Genomic DNA, 15,607 nt, shown 5'->3' on the forward strand with positions numbered 1-15,607 from the left:
AGATAGTTACTTTACATATTATCAGGGTGATTGTTTGTTATTTTTGAGGACTGAGATGTATGCTAGGCACTTCACGAACAAATGAAAAAAAAAGACCTGTGAAATTTCCTACCTTAAATACGCTACAATTTGAACGTAAGGTGAGATCCAATTGTTTGCAGTGAAAAAGAAAGAAAAACATGTGGTGGAAGTGAATGAGAAGGGAAGATGGTGGTTAATGTTACGAAGATCCTGCAGTTAGTCAGAAGTGCAGTAGGTTAATTTAGATATTGTAATACCCCCCATGGATTTCTTCATATTTTGTTTTTAAAAATAGGTCTACTTTTGGCTTCCTGTCTCTTTTCATGTCCCTTACCCAACCTCTTGCCTTGCTGATGCCACGTTAAAACTTCACACTTGCCTTTGCTCTTTGCTCTTGGAGTTGGAGCTGCCCTCCAGCATCACCTCCTGATGCAGCCTTTTGCCGTGTTCAGCCCATCCTCACCATCGCTGCCCTGATCCTGCATCTCTCAATAACCAGCCTCCCTAGTGGGCAAAAATCTGCAGAAATCTCAAATTGATATAAAATGAGGGAGGGTTTTGTGTCTCCTAGTAGGTGTTCCTGCGGGTTTGGATGGAGGGGGAGGAGCTTTTTTGGTTACAGTAGACTTTTTCCCCTGCCCTGTGAAGGCGTAAGTGGGGCTCTTGCACATTGTGAGGATGGAGCAACACAGACAAGAGCACCAGATGTGTGATTCCTCCTATCCTAAGTAATATAAGATTATACTTTTTCACGTGAAGATAATATAATAGCCAAATCCAACAATATTAAATTCCCTCTTCCAGGGTTGTTTGGAAAGGTGCTTTTTTTGACCATAAATAATGCGCCTGCTGGCTAGTAGGAAATCAGGTCTACCCAGTGCATGCAGTGCCCCAGTTTCTCTCCTGGTTGGGTAGTGGTTGTTGATGGAATCAGTCAGTGGGTGAGAAGATAACGTAGTTCATAACAAAAAGGGGGAAAAAAAAAAGAAAAAAGAGGAAAAAAGGAAAAAAAAACAATCAATGTCTCTTGTCAAGTTGAGATAGGACTGGGTTGACAAAAGCCTTGGTCTTGCGTCTATATGCACAAAGCACTACAAAAAGGCAACACCTACAGATCAATAGTGATGCTCTTTAGTAGGGCTGGAAATAAATAACAGGACGGTAAGACTTGGTCTTGCAAATATTTACTTGCTACTACTTTACTTTAGAATTTGCTAAATACAGTGCTGAGCGCCATGGATAGCTCAACTGGAGCAAATGGTACTGGGCAGCTCCCGCTCAGCACTAACACTATGCAGGATTGGACCTGAGGGTCATGATCGACTATCCCAAGTATTTGCATGCTATTAACAAAGTAGGGTGTTCCTCCAAATTAAAGGCCTTTCCTAAAAGCCCTCCATCACATGTAGCATCTGCCTTGTGCCATAAAAGCTTGCCTAATTTTTTCCGGAAAGATTGCGTTAATACCCGCAAAATGGAACAAAGGCCTTATACCCACAGTGGGATGAAATCACCTCTTCAGTGGTATAAAATAGGAAGAAAAAAAAAAGAAGTGAGTGGGAAGTTTTACTATAGCAACCAAGTTTACATAATATCAATGCGCTTCAAGTGAAAGCTCTAGAAATGCTTAATTTGAGGTACCTTTTCACAGGGCTAATTTTAAATGACGTTTATTTCTGAAAATTACTGATTAGCTACAATAGCCTACAGAAGTGGGGGGGAGCCTCACAAGTGGCTAAGATTTGAATACTTAAAATTCATTGATCAGCTTTTAACCAATAATTTAATTTTCTTTTTAAAAGGGTTTTGGTTATATGCAAATTGTTTTATTTCTCAAAATAAGGTGAAGGGAAGACTGTTGTGTGTTTGGTTTCGTAAATAAAATATCCTTACTGAAAGGTTAAGGTTTCATAATGCAAAACTTTATTCCAATGTTAGACCTAACTGGCAAAGACTGATTTGTTACAAGTAATCAAAATCTTCACAAATGGTAAAACAGTGCAGAACTGGGTCCATTACTTCTTGCCACTCAAAGAAATGCACTACTTTTTGCTGTAATTGTTTACGGCTTTTACACCATTCTTTACCTCTGCCCAAACACTTTGTGTAATTTGTGCCTGTGTGCTTTGCTTTTTTTTTCTCTTCTTTCCCTCCCCCCCCCCCCCCATTCTTGTCCCTCCAGAAGTCTGCTAATAAAAGTTAAGCTGGTGGACTTCCTCCTCCCTTTTGGGCAGGTAGGCTCATGTCCCGCCACACAAACCAAAACGCTGTATTTTCTGCCATTAGCCATGCTACTACTTCCAGACTCATGGTTTGCCTGGAAGGTTATTTCTTTGTGAAAGATAGTGAACACTTCATTTGCATTCACTAACACTTTCTGGACCAGATTTCTTTTTCCCCTCGCGTTAGTGGAAGATCCTGAGTGATTCCACTGAAGTCATTTGAGCCCGCTCCAAATTTACACCGCTGTCGCTGAGCTCTGCTTCTGCTGCCTCTGTTAGAAACTTGCTTTGATGCCAGAGATAAGCTGAATCCCGAGCATGTTCATTGGCTTAGTGGGGAATAAAGCAGAGGATTTGAACTCTCTTCATACTGCCTTGCAGGCTTGGGAGAGAGTGAAGTCATTCGGAAACTTTCCCTTGAAGTGCTTCCAACGGTAGCGTTTCCTTGGCCCAATACTGGGGGGCAAGTTGATTAAAAGAATGGCAATTAAGGAAAGGCTGAGGAGGGGGACGTGATGTGAGCTCCACGCTGGGTTTGGCTGCGGGATCTGGAAGGGAAGGGGGCGTCTGCTCTTTTTCTCACTCGCTGAATGAAAGCCACGGGCAGTGATGTCAGAGTGAGCTCATACACTCGACAGCAGTCCACCACTCAACCCCTGTCTTTCTCCAGCTGAACTTTTTGTGTTTTGTTTTTTTTTTTTCTCTCTGAAGAGGTGTTCGGTTTTCAAAGGTTGAGTTGTTTGGAGAAATTGCATATAGCTCTGTGTTTGAAAAGCTGCTTGAATGGTGACTAATTCACAAATGTGAGGTGGAATTGCTTCATCTGCCCCGCTTAGACGTATGGAGAAACCGAGGCACAAAGACTAAATGATGCGACTGCGGGGGCAAGCGGGGTCTGGGCCTCTGCAATGAGGGGAGGATGGATAGGAGGCAACGTTTGTAGCTGGAATAGGATTAAAGCCCGAGAATTGCTGATTCCAAATTCCAGGTTCCTTCCTCAAAACTGCCATATGCTCCACCAGCTGAAAAAGCTTAATATCGGCGGGCAGCGACAGCACAGCAATGATGCAGCTCCTCTAAGCCAGTGTTTACATCTATTGTCTGATTTATGCTGTGAAAATTAATGCAGCTTCATTTGCCATTCCCCCTCCCCACTTCCCTCTGTACCATTGTAACGGACCAAAGCTTCCGTTTTTTCCTTCATTTTTAATAAAAGTTGCTATTTTGCACACATGTGCCAGTCAAGAAACTGGTATTAACGTTACAAATAACAGAGCTGAGCCTGTAACAGTGTGAAACATTCAGGGGTTTTTTTTGTTTTTGTTTTTCACCACTTACCCTCTGCATTCGAGAGTTAATTCATACACAGACACTACATAATTTATGTTTGAGAACCAAATCATTCGAATGCAGTTCTCCCTATAAGCTCTCCTTGAGTCATATCTCGGTATCTTTTATAGAGAGGGTTTCTTTTTGCATTTGACCCTGTTCCTGCCTCTAACTTTTAAATGGAAAAAGCAAATGTGCTTTGAAAAGTGTGTTACACTGTAGTTGTTAAATAAAGCAATAACCTATGCACTTGTAATGCTTTCTCTATGACCTACTTACATACTACTTCACCCTCCTTATAGTATGATTAAAAGCTGCTTTGAATCCACTATTCCCTCAAGGGATTTGAGGCTAGAATTTAACAAACTGCTGAGAAGGCTTAAGTCAGTAAGAGGGCTTCCCTACAGCTTCTTCCAGCTAATTCACATGTAATTAAAAGGAAAATAAATATTTCAAAAGAACATACGTTTTAATGAAGCATTTTTAAGCACTTACACCTTGTGAAATGGGGCAAATTTATAAAGATCTCACTATTCCATATGCAGATTTTAAGCAAAATTATTTGTGAGTCTCTCCTCCTCCGCCCTTTGCATCCTGTGCAAAGCGTGGATTTACTTTTCAGTCAGCAGCAGTGGGACTGTGGTCCTTAAAAGCGACAGGCTGGTGAGACTGAAGTCCCTTAGATTTAGCAGGTACCAAAAAAAAAATGATGATGAAGAGGTACAGATGCAGCCGCACAGGGTGAAGTGGGGGTGGAGACTTCTTAAAAGAATATCTTCATCCTCACTGAGCTGCCTGTATTTCTTCTGAGCTAAAACCTGCCCCTTCTGCAGTGGCAAGATTTTGAAATTGAAAGTTAATCCAACTCTGCTCTGGGCTGGATTAGCCACCATGGAGGCCTCAGATCAAAACCCAGGTGGCTGCATCCAGCTGGAGAAAGTTGTGCTGCTTTCTCCTTTTATTTCAACTTTGCGCTTATTTTTTTATCTGCTGTGTAGTCCTACACTGCGATGGATGGGTGGCGTAGAGGAATTGCCATTAATTTAGTAAAGAGAAGCCATAGCTTTGCTTTGTGCCTTTCTATGTAGATGTTTAGGTGCCATGGTGATGAGGACAGTATGCGAACATATAGAACAGAGCAGATTAATAACACTATAGATATCTGTTCAGGATTGCAGCTGTCCTACGGGGATTACGCTGAGGGCCAAGTGAACCTTTTCTTTCTTTAGACTTGCAAAGTAGGCAAAAATCTTAGCAGCCTGAGGGGTTTTTTTCTTCCTTTTAACCTTTTAAAATGGAAAAGTCTCTTAGTGCAATAAACCAGACTCTGAATATTCACCTGGTCTGTATTTTAATTATCAAACCGATGTTGGTCACAATTTAAATAAAACTTGGCCTGACAGATAGCATATTTATTTATTGGTCAATTTAATTTTATTTTAGACTACTCTTTGAAAAGTTTAAGTGTAGTAGTTTTTAATTTGCATTTCCTACTTTTTTTCAAGTGCTGATTATCCAGAACAAATCAAACTATAAAACCTGGAGAGAGATTCGGAAGGAGAAGCACACACAATGCAGAGAAACGTTTTGTCTGTCTAGGCTGCTCAGATCATCCAGTAATCTTCGTAAATATGTTAATATTCTTTTGCCTGGAGCTGCTTTGTATTGAAGCAAGTAGGTTTTGGAGATGCAAAGGAAAATTTATACAGATTTTCAGGGGGCGGTAGCGTGGGGGGGGTGGCTCCAGCTATTTGTATGTGTGGAATTTTGTGTGCGTCTTGGCGGTGTCGCTTCTGTGTGCGCGCTGTGGCCAACTCCGAGTGCAGCGGGGTTGGGAACGGGCTTTTGGCAGGTTACAGACATGAGGAAGGATTTACCGTCTTTACTTATTTAAATCCCTATTTTTGATCAGTGAGGACAGAGTTACTACTAGTCTCTCGCAAGCCAGTAACAGCACTTGGAGCGTTTAATGGGTGCCAAGGTCTGAATGGCAGGAATTTGAGTAGAGAGAGCCTGTGCTGGGCAACCTGCTTAAACGTTCCCAGTGCTCCCAGTTTGGCAGTGGCGACTGCGCCCTTCCTACCGTACTGGCAAGGACTGGCTCCGTGCGAACCGCTCGCGTGTCCTCGTAGAAATTTAGGGCGAGGGTTTTAAGCCCGGCTGCTAACTCCGCGGGGGCAAGGCTCTCCCCTGCCTGCGCGGTGGGCGCACCCCCGATCGGGGAGCGCGGGGCAGGGGGGAGCGCTGCTGAGGCAGCCGGGCGGGCGCCGGGGCTCGGCCGGGCTCTGCCCTCCCTTCCCACGCCGCCGCCCTCAAAGTTTGGCCGGGCGCTGCCCGCCGGCGAGGCGGCGGCCCGACCCCACGCCGCGGGGAGCCCCGGGCGGCGTGTCCCTCACCCCCGGGCGGCGGGCCCAGGCCTCTCCCCCGGTCGGCGGGCCCCGCCGGGGGCGTAGGGGTTAACGGGGAGCCGCAGCGGGGAGATGGCTCCGCCTCCCCGCTCAGCACCTGGCGCTCCACCGACAGTTGCCTCAGCAGTCGATTTCGGAGGGGATTGGCGGAAAAAACCAAGAGGGGGAGAGAAATGTGACAACTGCCGGGGCTGGCGGCTGCCGCGGGGAGGCCTCCGCACCTGTGCCTGCCTCTCCGCCGCCCGGCGCAGTTGTGGGATCCGCCGAGCCCCGCCGCATCCTCCCTCTAGACCGCCGCGGCGCCCCCGGAGCCCAGCATGACTTCTTCGTTCAAGCTGGATTTCCTTCCGGAGATGATGGTCGACGGCCGCTTGCTGGTCTCTGACAGAATGTAAGTGGCGGAGGGGCTGCCGCCGGCTATAACCCCCCTCCGCCCCCCGACTCCGGGTACCCCCCGCCGCCCCGGGGCTTCGGCCGGCTCCCTCCCGCACCGTCCGCCCCTCCGCGGGAGGAGAAGGGAGTCCTCCCCTTTCCTTTCCGTTTTTTTTTTTTTTTTCCTTCCCACCCCCTTCCCAAGTCACTTGGTGGTCTCCGTGTTGTGCGTGTGCCCCCCTCCTCTCCCGAAAGGGCGGCAGCTGGGTGTTTAGTATTCCGGCAGGTCGGTAAAAGGCGGGCGAGGGGCGGCAGGGTGAGCGTGGGGGTTTTTAGATGCTGCTGATGCAACGTGGAGAAATGTACAGCGGCCGTGCATAACTGAGCGCGCTCCCCTCCGTGCCCAGCGGGAATTCCTCCACAGACACTTGTGCCCTGCACCCAGCCCGGACCCACCCGTGCTACCTCAGCCTTTCCCCGGCAGAATAAAAATCCCCCCTTGCAAAAGCTTCATCAGTTTTCAAGTTCAAACGAAATACTGAGCATCCACTGGGAGTAAGACCAGGCAGAAAGCAGGGATTTTTCTTTTTTTTTTTTTTTTTTTTTTTTAGCCTGTTCCCGACAGCTGCCTGGTATGGAGAGTGTTAATTAGGGTGAGGATGGTGGTTTTACATGCAGTTGAACTGGGGATAAGATTTATCGGAAGGCACTGTATGCTGGAATTTCAGAAAGAGAAGTATTCCCCTAGCCCGCCTCTGCTCCATTAATCTCGATCTGAAAGTTTCTATTATCATTCTCTTGGGCATTGCCAATTGCCAGGGATTTTCAGGTAACCTAGCCTTATATGAAAAAATAAAAGCTAGAAATGAGGAAATAGTCATTTGCTGAAAGGTACGAAGGCTGAGGACTGTGCTGCATTTTTACAGTATCCAAAATGTCTTTTATTTTGTTGCTTTTTCTTCTTTCATCAGGATGACAAATGTGGTTTGAGTTACATTAGAATGAAGCGAGAGGCTTTGGCATTGACTCTGTACTGGAGCTATTCCGGTTGAGGCAGCACTTAAGTTACAAGTGTAAATAAACCCGTGTGTGCAGCAGAGACTGTCACCTGTGATTTGCACAAATCAGGTTGCATACTGTGCCCCCATCTAAGACTATTCAGACTTTTATTACCTTCTTTACTGGCAACCAAACTTTCTCCTAAGGTGGAGTGCGTTCTCTTGCATCAGCAATGTTCTGCGTGGAGATATTCAGCGGTGGGCAGTTGTTCAGGCAGCTGAGATTTAATAGTGTGTGGAAGAGGGGAAAGAGGCAGGGGGAGAACCTGCTTGTGCGGATGACTTACACTATTTTCACAGTCCTCGAAGGACAGCAAAGCGTTTGTGTAAATGCTGCCCGTTGTCTGTGTTTCGTGATCTTAAATTCAAACGAGTTCTCTGCTGTGTTTTGTTTTTCCCATTGTAAGATCCCTGTTTTTATTGGCATCAGTCGGTTTTGGGTAAGGTGCTGTATTTCTCGCCTTTTGCACAAAAATTGCATAGGTTTGACGATTAGGGTACAAAGTTGCAGCTGAACATTCGTATCGCTTGCTTTGCAGCCCTCTGTAGGGACTTGCCACAGCCGAGCTTTCCCTTGTTTTCATCGTCTCAGCTTTGATTAGACTTTTCTACCCCCTGTCCTTCCAGGCAGTCAGAAAAGATACTGCTAACAAACATCTCCAAGCTCAAAGGCACTATTAACTGCAGCTGATGATGCCCTGTTGTCACTTAGGCTTATATAACTTTATCTCCAACTTGCCCCTCAAGGGGGAAGTACCATGTCAAACTCTTCCTTCTGCATTGCTGTCTTCATACCCCTCTTCTCTGGGAGGCATCCATAATATATTTTAACACAGCTTGAAACACAGTCAGTGTTCATCAGATGCAGATCTTAATGTGTATCCAAAGAAACAAAAATTACTCTGGAGATATGTCAGCATCTAAGTGGATCTCTAAATACAGAAGTTTAATAATGGAATCGTTAAACACACATCCTTGTAGGATTTGGTGCTTGTTCCTCATATATTGGGGGGGGGGTGTGTGTGTGTGTCTGTAATGTCTTGAAGGAAGAAAAACTTTCCCTCCTGCATCATTGCTGGTAGTGTTGTGATGTGCTAACCAAGCTTTGCTTTGCTGCGGAACTAAGTAATTGTGAAGATGTATGATTTCAAGGGATCATGTGTCATGCATACAAATTAATATTGAGGCTAAATTGCTATTAACTAAGGGAGCTTCTATTCCTAAAAAAAAAAAAAATAAATAATCTTGAAGCTAAATGCTGTCTGTGGAAGCTTTGCTACACCGCCTTTCTAAAACTCTCTAATTCACTATTTAAACCATCGTTACTTTGTCCTTCTAGCCAAGTGGTGACACACATTTATTTGCAAGTCCCCAACTCTCTGGACTAATCAGTGCTGACGAGAATGCAGTTTGATTATGCGTAAGGGGTCACGGGCACGTATGCACCTTACCCTTTAGCTGGCCCACCCCAGACGTGCAGCGAGCCGCCAGCGGCGTTCAGCGGGGTGGCACAGTGCATCGCAGAGCATGCTCCAAGTTACAGTGCTGCACAAAACTTTTAACCTCACCATCTGGTCTAGCCATTGAGTATCGCTTAGTTCAGTCTTTAGCAGAAAGGAATTTCCTATTTTAGAGTGAGGCAATTAGCAAGATGTATGTAAAACTCTTCTTTCACAGTGACAATTTGCAGAACTAGATTTTTAATTTTTTTTTTTTTTATGCCGGTGGTGTATCAGATGTTTTAGGAAATCAGCACCATACAGTATCACTTACACTTCCCGTTGTTTACATGTTTTAAAAGTTCTTTCTAAAAGGAATTCTTTTCAGTACCATCCATTTTTTTTTCAACAAGCAACAGAGAAGGAGAATTTTCAAGGAATAATTTTCAGTGCGTACCTATTGTGAAAGTTAACTGCCAGCTTGATAATTGTCAAAGTTGAAACGCTCTTACCTCTGTGAGACTTAATTGCTCTTGAATATTGCTTCCTTCCAAATTTTGCTGCTGTTATTATCTAGCTAAATATAAGCAAAATAGAACATCAGATCTGTTGAGCATGACTATTTAGTATAATTAAACTGTATGCATGGCATCAGTGTATCTGGTTAGTAATTGAATGGCAATTTTACTAATAAAAATTCATTAATGAAATGGCATCGGAAAATAGACCCTGTAGGCTATGAAGCGTGAAGATGCACGAACTTTTGTTCTTGAGGGCAGATGGCGAGCTGGATGCTCTGGCCATCGTAAATGCTTGCAGAAAGACCGCTCGGTTAGTGCTCTAGTTAAAGGATCAGGGTCTGTTTGACTGACGTTATTCATAGCCTGTGTCTGTTAACTGTGTGGAAGAAGCAATTTTGAAGAAAGATAGAGGTGGAAGTTTGTGTGTGTGTGTGTGTGTGTGTGTATTTGGGCAGGGTAGGAGAGGGTTAATGGTTACTAAGTGCGGTTATAAAATGTGAGTTCAATGTAATTTGCTTAGTAATTTCAGTGACTTACATGTACATGCCAACTGGATGGTTGTAAAGTGGTTGCTTTGAGGATTAAATATTCATTGTAGTAACCCCCCACGTTGATTTCTGCAATACCACCAAAGATTTTCTGTTCCATGATACACATTCCACTGCCTGGGTTTACCTTTAATGTAAATGAGTAATAGTGTTTGCTGTTACTGAGACAAGCTCAAATTTTACTTTAATTTTTGATAGCTGGGTATATAATCTCAATAAAATACATGATGCTTAATGCAGTCCACATGCAACTGCATGGGTTCCATGGCAATTATGTGTAAAAGTATTTAGTCTTCCAATTCCTGCTTCTTTTTATCCAAGATGAGTCAAAATCAGATATATGTGCAATATGCTGATTAAAAAGGCAGTGAAGATCAATTTTCAATACTTCTTGTTTGTTTTATTTATTGCTTAATAAATCAGAGATGTCATCATTCACAGGCATTCTTGCACTTTAAAAAACCAAGACTTCCCTTTCTGCACTAAACCTGCAAAATAGGATTTTTTCCAGCATAAACTGGAGGTAATAAAATTAACTTTTTTTTTTTAAATTTCACTGCAGGGAAAACTGAACATACTGTCAAAAATAATTTTTCAACTATCTGGGTTTTTTTACATGTAGACTATCAAGCCATTAATTGCTAACTGAAAGCTGGGTATCAGCTGGTTTTTAATTCTATAGCCTCATCCTTATACTGTCATTTTATTCTAACTTTGATTTAGTAATAGCTTTATTTTAAGTATTATGACTTGTTACTTAAGTTACTTGCATGACAGGTTCCTTGGGCGACTACTGAGGGAAATTAAAGCAAAGGAGAAGAAAATTCTTGACTGTTGACAAAGAGCTTCAGAAAGGAAAATAAATGTGCAGATGTCGATTAAGTAACTACAATTTCATGGTATCCTTCTCCCCATCATCTTTTCTAGTAGCTGCCTAGAACCCCGTTCAGTATTTAACCTACAATAACTCTCAGCACTTTAATATTTAAATATATCTTCCACTTCCTATGGTATGATCTCACAAGTTTTGAAGCCTCCCCCACATGTCTTCATCATCCAAATTAATCATCAGTTATGACTGCTTTAAAAACTTTGATAACTCTAAATATTTCATTGGCATTTTAGGATGTTTGATATCTTATGAGCATTTGGACTATTCAAATTTCATAATTAATTCATAGATTAATATAAAAATATTTGACCCAACCGATATAGGGGAAAGGTGTACAAAATCTTTTTGTTTTTAAAAGCTCGTGGAATGCAAGGAATATACTTTGGCAAGTCAATGCTCTATCATTGGCTTATAGTTTAAGTATATAAAAACCTCTTCTCTTCTAAAGCAGAGAGGTGATTTTTTTTTTTTTTTCTTCATTTCTACAAACTGTGTTTCCTATAGTGGATTATTTCTTTTGTGTTCATATAATTGCAAAGTATATTGCATCTCCTGACATGGTTTCCTTTGATTAAAACAAGCTGATGGCAGGGCAAGGTTAACCAGAGGCTAAAGTCACAAAATAGAGAATACACAGAGAGAGTGAGGCTGAGCTTTCCTTAGCGAAGAAGTGGGAAAACAGGAAAAACCTTCATAGGTGCAAGAAAAATGCAGGAACAAGAATGCCTATTTGGAAAATAAAAACTAATTAGAGCAATAAATGTAATGTTCTCAAGTAATTGTGAAATAATTATTCCCCTTTAGAATCATCATACTTTAATTGCTTTCCCCCGCATTCCTGCGTTCTGCATGCCTATGGAAAGGAAGCGAAGCGCTTGTGTTCCCTCCAGGATTTCATTTTTCATTTGCAGTAAGCTGCTGGCTTTCTCGTAAAGGTTTTCAGAAATATGTTGCCTTAAACGCTGTTGTGTTCTTCCATATGGCGTTAAATAGAAAAGGTGAATGGCAGATGCTGAAGCTATAAATTCTCTCCTATCGTCCAGATAAAGCACCCTGAGATTTAGTTGTGCAGTTTATCCATCCTCTGTATCACAGATTTATAATCAATCTCTTATTTTCATTGAGACTGTGTTACGTAAATAGGACACACTTCAGCAGTGTATTCTCTTTTCTCACAGCTTGATCCTTGAAAAATCAGCTGACAATAGTTTAAAATTATAATATTGATAAAAAGGAGATCATCTGGCCTTCAAAATGACATCTGAAAGCTGCTTCTGTTTTGTGTTAAATCTTAATTACTGTATTTAAATGAATGCCTAAATGAGCCAATTCACAAAGGAGTTGCCTACTGTACCAATAGTGGCTGTTTGGTGATTGTATTTTTTTTTTTTTATTTTGTTTTCTTGTGGGTTTACACAAATACAAAAACCAGTTTATATTGAAGAGAACATCTATGTTCTCTTTTCTCTTACAACTCAGCTGAAGACGACTGAGTATGTTGAGTCTGGTCTCTGCCCTGGGACAGCTTCTCCCTTGCCTGGCTGCCATTGCCTATCAAATGGTGGCAATACTTGCAGCCAAGTTCAAAGACAAGTCTCCAAGAGAAACATTGGCGCAAGAGCAGCGGGAAGGTCTCCGTGTCAGCCTCCTGAGTGTTATTTTGTGACTGTACCCATCGCGTACTATCAGTGGCAGCATATTGTCACACCTGAGGGACCGAGCTTATGGCTTAGGACCAGGGAGAGACTTACACCGTGCCTGTAAAGGCCCCAGCCCTGCTGCTTTTGGTTGTGCTGGAAGGGATGCGATCGATCGTGACCAGCTGTGCCCAGGTGGCTCTGGAAGGAGGCAACCCCACCCCCAGCTGCCACCTGGGATGCACTCATCCTCTGCCAAGGAATGTGTAGGAAATGCGTGTCCTTTCTTTCCCTGTCAGCCTACATGAGTGGAGCCACTTCAGGTTTGCCAGGAGAGCAACAGCAGCAACCTCGGTATTTTGTTTTATGATTTTCACATCCCTGTTAATTTCTTAAATTGCTCTGTGTATCTTACTCTGGGGTTTTAAAGTTTATGACCATGGTTGTTTCAGAGATGCAGCCATTGATCTTTCATGAAAATGGCATTAGTGATCTACTGATTTTTTTTTTATTATTATTTTTTTTTTCCTTTTTCCGTGCAGGTTAGCATCATAAAGAAAATATAGTCCTGACAGAAAGGCCTAACACTGACTGTCTCCCAGAAGTGGTGGTAATTCATTGCAACACTAATTTCCGACTTTTTCAGTTTCTTTCCACTCAAATGTACTGGCCCCTGGACAACAGTGGGGTTGCTGTCTGGGAAAGAGAGAGATGTCCAGGCACACACACTTTAGCTGGTGTGTGTAGCTGGATATCTCCACGATGGGAGGACAGGCAGTTCCTTTTGAACCAATTACGATCCTTTCTGTCCCAGAATATACTGTGCTTTTTCTTGTTTTCTGTTTCTACATTGTATATCCTTTGAAGCATCTCCAGTCTGATTGCAAGTCACAGCTGACAAGAGCTATCTTTTGTTTCATAACCCTGAAAAATAATGGAGATCCTTCGTCCTCTTAATCCAAAGGCATGACGCTGTCTTCTTGTTTAATATACACGCGCTTTTCCCATTTCTTGCTTCTCGACAGCTTTGCACCACTAAATTGCTCAGAGATGAAAAAAAAAAAATCCATAGCTTGCTTGACCCACCACTTGTTGTGTCATTGACTCCCGACCTCAGTGGCACTTGGTCCGGTGGCACTGGTGGTGCCTGGCTTGGTGTGAGATCAGTGCACTTCATTTGCCTGAAACAGACCCAGGTAATTGAAAGTTATTAACTTCTGGCAGAGGATAACCGTATTTGAAAATCTACAAAATCAAGTGATCTGTTCCCTTCTCTCTAATTTTTTTTTTTTTTCTGGCTCATTCAATTGCTTGGATCTGTCAGCCTTTGCCTGCAATTCATTGCTAGTGAGAGAGACATCTGGCTATGCCCTTTATCAATAAACGCTTTTTTTTTTTTTTAATATTTTACCACAGGTGGATTGTAGAACAAGCATTAGGAGTCTGAAACATTGTCAAACACACTCCATGCCCAGTGGCTATCGCTTAAAGAAAACCCTATTCCGTAGCTGGTTTTCATACAAAACGCTGTAGAAATTGCAAGTTAGATGGCTGTGGTTTTGCTTGATTTCACCATGCATCTTAGTAAACTTGATCCCCGTGTCATGTCTTTCAGGGGAAAAAAATAATCTATTTTATCTGCAATATTTCTGTATAAACATATAGAAAAGTTGATCATTTCATTAGCCAGTAAATGAATTTTCATTTTTTTAATTAAGTTTAATTTCTTCTTCCAAGATCTTGTTGCTTAGAAACCTTTTTTTTCATACTTTAACTCCCCTATCCAAACTACTTTTACCTCCTGCTGTCCAAAAAAAAAAAAAAAAAAGAGAGAGAAAGTTTAGGAAATTACAGTGACTATTACTTTAAGTATGAATTTAGTCTTTAAAATTGATTCTTGAAAATATCCAGATTGGGGGCTGCTTCAGAGATTTTATCGCAAAACCATAAATGCCTAATTAAGGGGTAGCCACAGGTAGAGATGATCTCTCCAGGGAAAGAAATTGCAAAAGTCATTCCCCTTGTCCTAAACTGACTCATGTAATGCAACATCTTCCTTGAAGCACTGAAATTTTGGGATTGCAGGGTGAATACCAGCTTTCTCTGGCAGGTTCAGAGTTGCCAGCTCCTTCTGGAGGAGATCAATATTGAGTGGGAGGGGAGCAGGGGGAAGAGGAAGAAATAAAATTAGCATTTGATTTAGCAGGATGTGGAGAAATGGATGACAAGTGAAGCAATTCTTAGAAAAAGAGAATGTCTCTGGACACATAAGGCACTATTATCGGATATTTTATTACCGACTATAGCCTGCAGTCAGTGTTCAAGCCAAACTTTCAATAGGTTTACAGGAGCTTGGCTTGAATGAGGAATGCATAATGCTCGGCTTGGTGTCCCATGCCAGGTTGTCTGGCTCGGAACCATGATTCACAATTGTATATGTATGTTTTTTGTAGTCTTTTGGTCTGTATGGTTTTTGCAGTCTTTTTCCCGTCGCTCACTTCGGAGTGAACTTCAACATAGAAACATGAGGCAACTAACTTTGCAGATACTATTCTACATTACTAGCCCAGTGAGTTGCTATCTTGATGATGGAGTGGAAGATAAGTCGATTTTAATTGGGCAGGTATTCTTTTGAGGGATGTTCACACATCTCAGGTTGGTGCAGGGGGGTTTCTTTTGTTCTTGACAAACCTTTTCCCCTTTGCCAGAGAGGAGGATTCATCTGGACGCCTGAGGGCTCTCAGCTTTCACCAACATACATCTCTATCATTTGGCTGCAGAAGACAGAGTACAACTTTTCCTTTTAAGTTGGTTTGCTGTCTGTGGAGAAAAGAATAAATGCAGTAGCTTCATAACAGTGCTCAGATATAGTCAAAGAAAGTCCAACACTATGTTACAGGTTTTTAAAACTATTGTGTTTGCCTGATTTCATTACTGCTTAAGTGTAGCCTAGTATCTCGCTTGCTAGACCACGTTTATCTTCAAGACAAGACTGTGTAGAATAGGAAAACCGCAGAGCTTCAATATCCTCTTTTTACCATGCCCATGTCTGTGCTGTTCTTGGGGTATTTCACTGGAATGGAATGAAGCTTTGTACGCTTTATTATGTATTGTAGAGCATAGTGACTTAGTGGCAGATTGTGTGTATTTTTGAGCTCTT

At 42.4% G+C, this 15,607-nt stretch overlaps 1 protein-coding gene across 9 annotated transcripts in view; it reads left to right on the forward strand.

Moving 5' to 3' along the window:
* CELF2 (CUGBP Elav-like family member 2) overlaps window positions 1-15,607 on the forward strand; it is a 559,446-nt gene that overhangs the window by 308,724 nt on the left and 235,115 nt on the right. For 2 of the 9 annotated variants that reach the window (XM_087768247.1, XM_087768246.1), the window contains exon 1: window positions 6,107-6,371. The exons of 6 other annotated variants lie outside the window; for them this stretch is intronic. In XM_087768247.1, the coding sequence (XP_087624373.1) occupies window positions 6,298-6,371 (74 nt within the window). In that variant the 5' untranslated portion in view covers window positions 6,107-6,297. Of the gene's footprint in view, window positions 1-6,106; window positions 6,372-15,607 lie in introns of those variants that run through there. One more of the 9 variants, XM_087768248.1, reaches the window with a different exon arrangement.

This window comes from Nipponia nippon, unplaced genomic scaffold, assembly GCF_047370975.1.
Source record: "Nipponia nippon isolate SJK-2023a ecotype South Korea unplaced genomic scaffold, ASM4737097v1 scaffold_3, whole genome shotgun sequence".
Classification (NCBI taxonomy): Eukaryota; Metazoa; Chordata; class Aves; order Pelecaniformes; family Threskiornithidae; genus Nipponia; species Nipponia nippon.